The sequence below is a fragment of the Atta cephalotes genome (genome assembly GCF_000143395.1).
Source record: "Atta cephalotes unplaced genomic scaffold scaffold00001, whole genome shotgun sequence".
NCBI classification, from domain to species: domain Eukaryota; kingdom Metazoa; phylum Arthropoda; class Insecta; order Hymenoptera; family Formicidae; genus Atta; species Atta cephalotes.
Genome location: NW_012130065.1, coordinates 14,932,124 through 14,944,915, shown reverse-complemented (window position 1 = coordinate 14,944,915; position 12,792 = coordinate 14,932,124). Strand labels below are relative to the sequence as shown.

At 35.5% G+C, this 12,792-nt stretch overlaps 1 protein-coding gene across 1 annotated transcript in view; it reads left to right on the top strand.

The window, feature by feature from the left end:
• LOC105617246 (transcription factor glial cells missing-like) overlaps window positions 1–9,064 on the top strand; it is a 12,954-nt gene extending 3,890 nt beyond the window's left edge. The window contains exons 2-6 of the mRNA XM_012198815.1: window positions 3,089–3,191; window positions 3,619–3,849; window positions 4,605–4,874; window positions 5,622–5,715; window positions 7,725–9,064. Of these exons, the coding sequence (XP_012054205.1) occupies window positions 3,089–3,191; window positions 3,619–3,849; window positions 4,605–4,874; window positions 5,622–5,715; window positions 7,725–9,064 (2,038 nt within the window). The remainder of the gene's footprint in view (window positions 1–3,088; window positions 3,192–3,618; window positions 3,850–4,604; window positions 4,875–5,621; window positions 5,716–7,724) is intronic.
• The last annotated feature ends 3,728 nt before the right edge of the window (window positions 9,065–12,792 follow it).

Sequence of the window (12,792 nt, the reverse complement as noted above, 5' to 3'; positions counted from 1 at the left end):
AGAGAGAGAGAGAGAAACGTTGACGTAATGTATAGTAAACGCACCTCGCGTGTCTTCTTTTCACTATGCATAAGGAACCATCAAAAAAGAATGACAGAATTATCACTTGGTACAAAGCAAGAAGAATACTTTCTTCTTTGGAGTCGATATCATCGAAATTTCACGAAATTTCAAGAAATTATTTTTCTATAATTAATAATTAAGTAATTGATTTTTTATTTTTCTGTAATTGATAATTAAAATAAATCAGTAATGCAAACTAATATACCGATACTCGATGGCATGATAATATATTGTGTATATTATTAACAATAATTGACAATTACAGACGTTTCAACCACAATTTAATTTCTTATTCAGTAACAAGGTTCACTACAGGGTTTGAATTTAAAAAAGACATGGACTAGAACTGTTATATCTTCTTATTAAATCGTGACTCCTTTATCCTGTATTTATTTATGATTCTAATAGTAATAAACACTCATTTGTCCCGACGCTCTGTATTAATTAAGCTTCGAAACAAGCGTTTTATCAGATATGCGTGCAACAAATTACTTATATCATTCCTTATTTAATCTAGACATTATTAAACGAAATATGTCAGACAATAAATGCCCGCGCAGCATACCGGTATCATCAAAATCACGAAAAATTATTGTTCTACAATTAATAATTAAACAACTGGTTTTTCTATAACTGATAACTAAAATCTATTTCATCACACCGATCATCCCATGATGCAAGCAAAAATATAATATTTATATAATACTTTATTTTAAATCAATAAAACAAGCAAGTAAAAATTGACGTTAAATATATACACGATAAGGCAATGTGCAATGGAAGAAGTCAAGAAAGAAGTCATTCCGCCAGTCGTTTCTGATGTCGCGATTAACGATGCAAATGATCGCTATCAGAAATCTAGACGAAATATGTCAGGCGATAAATGCCTGCGTGTCGAATCGAGAGGCGCAATAAACATACTTTACACGATTGGCGGTCACTGCAATTGGAACCGCGGCTCCTCGACAGTGATCATGTCAGCATGAGGAAGGTTTCATTCAGGTGGTTCGCGCCGTTGAAGACGCGACTCACGGGCGATGAAACGTTCTCGAGTAGGTGTTCCAGGATCGTAAACGTCCGACTATGAACGCGACTCGATAAAACCGACGGAAACGATGCGTGCATGCACCTAACGCGTAACCTGTGCGAGCACCGTAGGAGGCGCAGAAATCCTTTCGAAATCCCGTTCCTGACGAACATACATGCGACAAGTAAATTCAAGTGAATGAATATACAAGTCTGCTCGCAGATTTGCGATACCTAAAATTAACAGGACCGAGGAAATCGAGTCTGGCGAGTGTCTGACATTTATTCAAGTTTCAAGAGGTATTAATCAAGTTACTCTATTGTATTATAAATATCATCCCTACATGGAAAGAACGATTTTGCTGAAATACCTAAAAATATAAATCTGAAAATAATTTTATTGGACAATTAAATTTATGTAGAAAACTCAAGCAATAGTGCAAAAAATTTGAATCTTCTAACAAATTTGTTGAGTATCCTACATAATTATTTTGATCGTCTAATAAAATTATTTTCAAATCTATATTTAACTATTTATTAATTATTTATATACTTCAGCAAAATCGTGTGGGATGATGAAAATTATTTAATTTTGATCGCAACCCTTTCATATTTATTACGAAAATCCCTCAATTACTCATTAATTGTGCATCAAGTTGTGCATGATATTCTGTATACTCTCAAAGCACCTCTCTCGCAGAGATCAAAACTGTGAAAAATCTATTTGAGATGTGATATACGATCGGGAGGTCGTTGCACACTCGGTTGCAACTCGAGGAGTCCTCGCATACCGTAATGCCGCCACAGATCATAAGCGCAGACTTTAATGTCAACGGGGGAAAGGCAGGAGCTGGTTTGTGAGCTGACGTGAAGATACACTTATAAGAGGATTTATACACAAGTGTTTCTTGCGCCGCTTGGGAAAGAGAGACTGTGGCGACAAAAACCATTTAGGGCACAAAGATTAGCTAAATGTTCAGCCTTATTAATACATGCAAAAGAACGAATTAATCAAATGACTGCGCTTTCGCATGATTTCTTGCATGAACTTTCATAATGTTTAACAATTTATGTTAAATTCCTGCAAAAAAACTGACGTCTAAACTGTTAAATTGATTGTGTTCAATAGAAAAAGCAGTTTTGCAGAAGTAACATATTTGAGATTTCTATATAATCATTTTAACGATAACTCTAACAAAATTATTTTTAGATCTGCAAAAAAGTCGTTCTTTCTGTCCTTATGATTGGTTTACATTTTTAGATTCATAAAAAGTTAAAAACAAGAATTTAATTATATTAAAAAATCTTAGAACAATTGTAAAGCTGCTTTTTTCTGCTGAACGCACACGCAGCTATTATAAATAAATAAGAATGAACCAATAAGATTTATTTGCACGTGACAGTTGTGAAACAAAGAAAGATATAACTTTTTCCAATCGATATACTGATTATTATTATTGATTAACATTAATTAATGTTAATATTACTCCAGTTATTAATAAATTCGTCTGTTTTTCGTGCACAAGCACATTTGATGAATTAAATGTTCGATTATCTGTGAAGATAAATGTGCGACCGCAGACACGATATACCGTCGACAAATTTCAAGGGTAGCTATAACGACTATCGAGAATTGATCTTTCGCATCTCGATCTGATCGCAATGGATGCGAGGATTCCGGAAAGTACACTGAACGTGTTTCATGTCGCGCCGTACCACCCACGAACTCCCATAAGTATCGCGCGAAGTACAGTTGGATATGCACCATAAATCGGGATTTTATCCTACTGTTGCCGGCCAATTGCGTAATATTAAATTAGTCTCAGAATTCGATTCCGGACAATTTGCAAGGTCATAAGGTCGATCCTCGGTCGTAACAAAATCTTTCGCGGAACAATGATGCCGATTTGAATCGATATTGGATCGATTGTGACGATGCAAGATTTAAAAGTCTGAAGTAATTTATACTTATATTTTATTAAAAATATTCTCTTTGCAGGAGTCGCGTGGGGTCGCCGACGATGTCAGCGACTGTCGCCGGCAACCAACAGCAACATCATCCTCATCAAGAGTGGGACATAAACGATTCGAACGTTCCAAGGGTAAGTTTCTTCTCTCGAATCCGACGAATTGCCGAACGAATATCTACTTCCTAAAGCCCATTCTACAATTACGTAAGCGTAAGTGATTGTGACTGTAAGAATTTGACCAGTCAAATATGAGGAGTGATTGATCAATTTTTACAACTGCAATCACTTACAATTATGTAATTGTAGAATGAGTTTAAAGAGCTCATAACGGGAACAACATGTAATAAATTATAAGACAGTTATAAGAAATTGATCAATCACAGTCGAATATGAAGAGAATCGACTCTGATTGATTAATTTCTTATATTATTTTACGATTTATTACACAATATTATTCCCATTATAGGCGATCCATAAAACGTGTCTACAAATCCCGCAAAAGATTCAATAAAATCACATCCTTGCGAATGCCATGATCTCAAATAGGATTTTGATTCAGGTAGTAGAATACGATTCCTGGTGCGAATGGGCGGACGGACATGTGAGGAGAGTCTATGGACCGGATTGCGAGGAAGCAAGGAGGCACGCCTCCGGTTGGGCGATGAGAAACACTAACAATCACAACGTAAGCATTTTGAAGAAGAGTTGCCTGGGCGTTCTGGTGTGTTCGCAGGAGTGCATACTGCCCGGCGGTGGAAGGGTTCACCTCCGACCGGCGATCTGCGATAAGGTGAGCGAAGCGCATAACGGAACGATAAACATAAATCTCGACTCGATAATAAATGTAAATTGCGCTCGCACGATAGTCACACACGTTCGCCGGCATTCTTGTCGCGACGCAAAATTCTGTCCGCTTGTCTGCGACGCGTTACGTCTTGTTAATAATCGAGGGAGTAATTCAAAATTATTTACGCGAGTCTGCAAATAAATCTTTGGACGCTGTTAATTTTCTTGAATAAGAGATCAAAAGTCAATCGGATTTACACAGATAAGATGAATCATAATAATATCATAGGATGTCTTATCATGACTATTCGTTACTTATAAGTAACAAATGAAGTCATGATGAAAGAGAAAGAGAGAAAAAGAGAAAAAAAATATCCTTATAATATCATTATGGTTTCTATATTCTATATTTCTATGTTCCAATTTACTGCCAATGCTAAAAATCTATAATTTACGTGCACTCAATAAACACAGCATTAAGAGATATATTTTGTATACGTGACAAAGTTTTCTTAATTTTTAATTAAAACAAAATTAAAAAATTTTATTGTTCTAATCAAAATTTGATTTTATTGTAGTGTGTTATATAACATATATGTAAATATACATCATTTACATATCTGTATTATATTACATTTATGATTTACTATGAGATTCTCAGTACTGATAGTGAATTTTGGAATACTGCAACCTGCTTACCTGGATATCAACAATTCAATTTTTCTTTGCATTCAATACACGCTTCAACTTTGTCCGCAGGCCAGAAAGAAGCAACAGGGCAAACCGTGCCCCAATAGACAGTGCACCGGTCGTTTAGAGATACTATCGTGTCGCGGTCATTGCGGTTATCCCGTGACGCACTTTTGGCGGCACACGGAGCATGCGATTTTCTTCCAAGCCAAGGGCCAGCACGACCATCCGCGACCGGAGGCGAAATCTACATCGGAGGCGCGAAGAAGCGTGGGTGCCGGTAGGAGGGTCAGAGGATTGGCAGTGCTTTTAGCGAGAGAGGCCGCTCTAGGCTCCAAGGTAATTTTATATGCGATCAAAGATGTAAGCTACTTCAAGTAAAAACAAAAGAGAATCATAATAATATTATAATACATTATTATGATCTTATTTACAAGTTCATTTACAAGTTCATATTCAAGTGACAAATGATGTCATGATGACGTTCTATGATATTGTTATGACTTAATTATATGTGTTCTACCTGAGACATTTGGAAACATTCGAATGTTCACGTATCATTTCCTTCTTATTGTTCATCTAATATTAAACAAGAGATCTGTTTTATAGTTGAACTAGTTGCACACTTTTTGTACTTAAAGTGGAATGAGTATCTGTTTAATATTTGACAAAAGCAAGAAGTTCTAGCTACGACAATATGTGATAAAAGAAAGTAGCTAATGGAGTTCAGTGCAGCAATAAAAATAAACCTAATCATAAAATACAATAGATTATGGTTTCCGAAAATGCTATAATTAGCAATTCTTTTATCTTCCTCCAATTTCAGGATTAAATATTGATTTGATATATTTTTTCAAGTTATATCAATCGGATAATATTTGAATTTCTTGATGTCTCTTAATTATTTAATAATTTAATTATATATTGCAAAATATTTTACACTTAATTTAATTGTACAAGAAAAGAAAAAAATGACTCTCACCGTAATGAAGAGATTGAACTAAATCTTACAATCTGTGGCCGCGCCTTCCTGCAATGAAAAGTCACATTTAATGAACAAATTACAATGAAATGCATATGTTACAGTTAATGTCACTGAGAGGAAGTAAAAGATCAAGCACGGATACGCTCGAGCAGTCGTCGAGAACGACGCAACCACCTCCATTGATCTCTGATAAAGGTTATTACTTTATATTTGTTCTTTGTTATCACTTCCAAAATGTAACATTAGGCGTCACTAATTAATCTCTATTGAATTATAAGAGCATCAATTGCTCCGACATGTATGTATGTATTTTTCCTTCTCATAAGACGACAACGACACAATCATACATATAACTGTAAACGAGATGGCGCTAGCGAACAGATACCTGCGACAGAAACTGCAGACGCGTGGAAAATTGAGAATCTGAAGACGAGATATTTTATTTTTTGTAACACACTCTCAAATTAAAATTCTTTAAATCTATTTGAAATTAGTGAAAGCACACAATTTTATCCATTTACTTTCCTAAATCCTAATTTGTAAAATATCATTTTTTATTTACAATTATCGAAATCTTGATAAAAAATGAAGATTGGAATATAATCGAATGTAAGACGAGAGAAACAGAAGTGTAAACAAAGTTTCTAAAAAGCAAAAAATGAATCAATGAAAAATTGAGAAATGTAAAAAAGTAAACGCCTTTTCGTTATCTCAATTTTTGCCTGCTAGAAGTTTCGCTTCTGTTGCTCTCTTACATTGGACTTGTGCTTAGATTTTTATTTGCGCCAAGAAATATTTTTGATTAAAAATTTACAGAGAATTTATTACGAAGATTAAGACTGTATTATGAAACATCCTGTAATAGAATTCTACACTTAAAATATTTAATTTAAGGTATCTTTTCATACCGACGCTCGATGCTCATTTTCGGCGTTAAAATAAATAACGTGATAGAAATTGACGAATATCAAATATTAATTTTGATCACATGACCTGTTGCTGAAAATGAGCATCATAGCGTCAGGTAAAAACTCAGCCTCATATTCAAGTAATGAACTTAATATTGAATTTTCATAAACACAAGTAAAGAAAAAGAAACAAATACTCACTGAACGTCGTCGTTCTGTCAAACGTTCTTGCAGCATCAGCTCCGGATGATGTTTCACATTGAACACATACTATTTCACAAAACAATTTTACATTAATTAAAACCAACCCATGCAACGCTTTATTCGCGAACTTTTCGAGATTGTCAAGAAACACGCCGTGACGCAACAAGTGACACTCGAAAATTGTAACCTCGATTTTCGCGAGCCGCAACTGTCATTGCGAAATATTAAACGAAATATCGCGTTCACTGCACTCGTCACAGAAACGGAAGCGGATTCTTTAAAATTTATTGCTTCTTAAAACCATACTCGTTCGTTTTCAAATCGAAAGATTACAGATTTGACTTCGCCGACCACTCAACAAATGAACTACGAAAACGCGCGAACTACATGCGTTACTACACGCATACCAACTTAGATTGCTACAGCGGCCTGTGATTGGCTAGCTTTAAATCCTCGAATTTCAAAAACTACCGCGTACTTTGAACAAAGATAACATAATTGAGTAAACACAACGACTTTTATCAGTCAGTTTCTCTGCTGTAATATCTCGAGTCGCAAATTTTAGGACTCTGTACATAAAATGCATTGAATTTTGATAAAATTTCAATTTTCAACTTGCAAAATTTATTACTATTAAAATTAAATCTGCAGTAAACCGCGGAAATTGCACTTACTCGCCTACTTCTTATAAATTGTAATTGGAGAATGAAAAATAAATTGTTATTTACATAGATCATAAATAACAATTATTATATGTTTTATTAACTCTCTTTGCAATCTGGATCTTTTTTGACACAAGCAGAATTTCACTTTGAATTTTCATCTTTATTTTGCTCAAATTTTAATTGTTACTAAATTAAAAACTTGAATTAAAAAACCACTTAGTAATATAAAGAGATATTAAAAATAACTCCGAATATTTTCACATTTTTATTTAAAAACCTAGAATAGTAAAAAAAACTTGAGTTGAACAAAAGAACTCAAATTAAAAAAAAACAAAGAGTGTAAAAAATATGATTGCAGTAGACGAAGGGTTAAAAAATTATATGTTTTATTAATAATAAATTTCGAATAATAATAAAATTATTGTAGGATACTCATGTTCGTGCCCGCCCTTCGAGTGCATGTGCTCGCTGCAGACGAATGTACCGTCGTATCCACAGTCTCATCATCATCAAACAACGATATATCCTCAACAGTTGCCTCCCACAGACGGACCTTATTGGCTGCAGGATGTTCCGCCACAAGAAAACCCCGTTGGTTACTGTTTGCCAAATCAGGTTCCTCAAGAAGCGTCTTATGGCGACTTTCCACCTTTCACAGGCGATCTCTTTCAACCGGAAGAAATCTTTCAACTGGATCAACCCTTGAGGCCGGATTTTTCAGCGAATCTCCAGGACGTAGCTCGTTCACCCCCAACTTTACTCGACCTCGGCAGCGGTACCATTAAGTACGAAATGAAACAAAATCAAGATCAGGGTTACTGGAACCAGTTTCTCAGCGAAGACTCCAGCAGCAGTCACCTGAGTCTGCCTCAGGATGAGAGACTCCATTTCGCCAACTTCGAGCCTGAGAAAGTCTCTAACGGCTTTACTTCCAGGCGAACGATGCATCAGCATCATTATGTTCAAGAAAAGAATCAAAATCAGCCCGTAAGCAACGTTTTGAGCTACCAAAATTATCCCCGATCGCAGAGTCAAAAAGGTTTTATCGATGGAAACACGAAAGATGAACATGAGCAATCTTATTGGTCTCAAGATCAACAAGATAACAGACTACATTTGGAAAGTTTCGAAGTCAAGGAGGAAGATCTCTTATCTTCACGTAGAGAAGTCGAGTGCTATAAGAACAGTTGTCAACCTCCGATGGTGAGCAGAACGGAATACAGCCTCTATCAAAAACCGAAGAGTGAAGATCTACAGGAGACAGTGCGACGCAACTGTAGCCCCGAAAGCAAACCGTATCATCCTTTCGATAGTTATCACCAAATGTTCGAACACGGTGATGCTAAAAACCAGCCACATAACCGCGTCATTCATCAAAATTCGATCCGGACGAATCTGGACGAAAGACTTCAGAGTTGTTACGGCAATCAAGAGACATCGGAAACTACAGAAAAGCTGTTTCACAACTCTGGCATAGCGGAAACATCGGTTCAATCTCGAAATAGTCCCGAATCCTTCTTCTATCCCAGCAATGAACGTTGTCATTACACCTGTGAGATCCTTGAACGGGTGCCACAGATGATGAGCGCCGGACCGGCTCACGGAACAGTTAACAGCTACAGCGATCCGGCTACCACCGACTTGGATTTGCCGCCCTTTGTAGATTATACACTAGTCGGGATGCTGTGCAGCTCCACGGACGAAGAGACGACGAACCTGCTGCCAGGATGCCCTCAGGACTCGCACAACTACATTCCTCATCATTAGAGAACATTCTCGCTGCTCCTTTATTCATTTGTATTATATAAATAAATATAATATAGTGTTGCACTTTCTCTCCGAACTGACAGACCCGTTTATTTGCACATAATTTATTAAATTACTGCAAAAGTCGTTTTTCCATCAATTTTTCTTTGAATATTAAAGTAGTATTGAAAATAATCAGAGCTTTCCAAAAAATATTATCAAAACTACATTTTGTATCCGTTTAATACATCTGAAAGTATTTCACGAGATTTCTTCGATCAGATTTAACATAAGTTTCAATAATCGTGGAAGGTGGAAAAAGTAGAACCGAATGTAGCTTGGAAAAAGGTCACAAGATTTATTTGCAACTGATTTATTCGTAACAGATACTCTCACGATCACAATTGTTATGTATGTTATGCAATATTACTATTATTATTATTATTATTATTATTATTATTATTATTATTATTATTATTATTATTATTATTATATTATGCCTATGCATTACACTTTCTCGATTACACATGCGCGATATCTTTTTCTTTACTTATCTCTAACGAAAGTTTTCACGAGAGCGTTCGCATGCGGCGAACGTAACAGGACACACGAACGGATGCGAGACACGTCCGCGCGATCGCAGGCTGGCCAGGACGAGAATCCTAAAGTAATGCAGCGTCAGGAGGGAAAAATGCTACCGAAGAAAAAGGGAGACAGAGAGGAAAGCACTGATGGGATTCAAATCTCTTCAGTATTGATAACGGATGTAACGATGGAGACAGAAGGCTTTGCTCTCGCGACAGACCGATCTTATAAATTGCACCTTATAAATGGGCACAGTAGTGATTGTTACGTAATCCTTAAACGCGATTGTATCATTGCCTCGATCAGCAGTCGATCTTGCCGCTATTTGATTCTTTCGATACTTTTCTTTTTTTATATAAAAGACAAATACTCTCATATAACACAACATACACACTGTTCGTAGTTTTTAATCAATTTAATCTGATTCAATAAGAGAAATCAACACTAATTGATTAACTGAAAGTCAAAGTTAAATCAAAGATACCGCGAATCAATCTCGATCTATTCGTCCTTACAATTTACTGCCAAACCGTATATTAATTTAAGCTTAATTTAATTTTCAAAATATCTAATTTAAAAAATCTTAATTGTATACAAATCGAAACTTTTCTATCGCTACATCTTTATGCATGCATACAAAAAAAGCAAAATCTCATTAAGTTAGAATTACACAATACTAAATGCATCTTCTCTTTTCATATCATATATTTATTCCTTCGAAATTTGACCTCAATAATTGCCAATTACTTCTTATCATCGGAAAATTTTATCTTCTAATTATCTTTCTTCTTGTGCTCTTTCTTCATTAAGTATCAGTCAATTTTGAACAAATTCAAACGAATAAATTTTCAACTCAATCGTAATTCTTAACTGAGTATACAAGCAATTCGCAATAAGTAATACGCTTATGATATTAGAACACTTTAATATTTAAGTTCTCAATTTATTAAACTAAACTAGGACTATCAAAATCGATTGACAGAGCTAAGTAAAAACACAATTACACACAGATCTTTCTTACTTTTTTCGAAAAAAAAATTCGAGCAACAGCGTAGTTCGTTAGAGTATCTTCCAAGGACAAATTGGAGAATTAGACAATTAGGAGCTCGCTTTAAAGCATTGCCACACTTTATCTTATGTTATATGGTGCAAAAAATTATTATAAAGATGCATGTAGGTAGGGCTTCGAGAATTTTCAACGGAAATATAAACAGCAACGCCGAAGGACCGCTATTCGACTTCGCAGTTTAATGTTTCTTCACCAATCCTCGAATTGCGTATTAAGTGTAAATTAATATCGCATTGCGGGCACATCTATCTACACATATTTACAACAATAGACTGCTTTTTCTTCCAAGTGATGAGTATCCTTTTGAAAAATTCCATTTTTCAATCATCTTTAAATTATCTAAATTAATCTGAAGGTCATACAATTTTAAATGACAATAATGACTTAGAGTTTTTTTGGAAGTTGTAGATTGCATTTGTAGAAATACATCTTGTTCTTTTTTCTCTTCTTGCAAGGAATGATGAAACGGTATCTACTTCCAAATGTACGATGAAATGAGAATCATTTCAATAGCCACGTCGTTGGTGTTGCAAAAATTTATAAATATATCTAAAAAAGAGAGCGATCATTCAAGTGTGAGAATAAGTGAGCTTATCGAAAAATATTCAGTTCGAAGCAATATGATATTTAGTGTCGCGTGCCTGGAGAGTTTCGGTGCATCGAGCTTCCCTGGCGCTATCAAACCTACGAAAAAATTTGGTCTAGTAGGAACCGTAGGTATACATGACATAGAAATCGCATATAGAGATCGAATGTACGATGTTCGAATTGAATAGTTTTTCATCATCATAACGCTATTATCATCATTTCTTTACATAGCAGTTAGTTCGATGTATACGAGTTCTTCTTCTTCTCCGTATGCGATTTTGTGCAACGATAATGACGATGATGAAGGATGAGGATGTTTCTGAGAGAGAAGGGAAGCTTAATGTCTCCGTTCATCCTCGGGGACGCAAGAATCTTCATCGTCTTGCGCGCATGAATGTGCGGTGTACACGTGCGTTTCGAATCAAGAAGACAAAAGAGTAATTACAGGCTACTACTTCTTCGCGGTACGCCAAAAGCGAACGTGTCATTTCCTTGAGAGGACCTCAAGATACCTTATCCTACCGAACGGTTTATCTTACGTATCAGCATATTTTGCAAACTGCCTTTTATCGGCTCTATCGGCTGTTTGCATCAATTCGAAACAGTTCGCGTACGAACAATGATCGTCGTCCATAAATGATCGAGACTTGTTTTGCATTACTTTTTCTTTTTGTATAAAAGAAAAAAGATTCATGACACCTATGTCCTCGATCAAGCAAAGAATGGATCATCGTTCGACACCGCGAGGAATTAAATTTAATTAAGTAGAAGTGACTAAGTAGAAGTGAGAACGTGAAGCTAACAATCACAGCTATTGTACTGTACTAGTGTTTACGCGTCACGAGAAACGATAGTAGCAATGTTTAACGATATATAATGCAACTAAAAGAGTTTACGAGTAATCTTTCGCAAGCGACCCTTTTGTGTGGCGATGAGTGTACTTGCGTGGTTACTAGTCAAATAATAGAAAAGGATATATACATATACATGTACGTGTATATTTATAAAATTCTTTCTACGCGGAGTATACGCGGAGAGTATACTTTCTCTCTCTCTCTTTCTCTCTCGGAGTCGATTCTCTGATGGGCATTATTTAAACTATCGCTTGAAAAGTGTATGTAGACGAAATAAGTAGATTAAATGGTACTATAGCCTTTGTTTCATTCATTCTATTCGAACGAAACATTGACTTTTACATTTACCTATCTCTCGATTTCGTTGATACAAAGAGATTGCGAAAAGTATCAAGAAAAAAAGAAAATGAAAGTGTATGACTGAAAGTATGCAAAAAATGAAAGGACAATTTGCGACAAAAAATACGCAAGACATTGTCAAAAGAGAATCATCGGAAATATGTTGATATCGTGTAACACGATGTCTTCGTATAAATAATCTGACGTATTAGATGACGTATTTTCATGAAATTGCACAACACATTTACGAGACAATTTTCACTTTACAAAATCTTAGCCCCAAAATCTTTAGGACCTATGAGATTTTTATATGC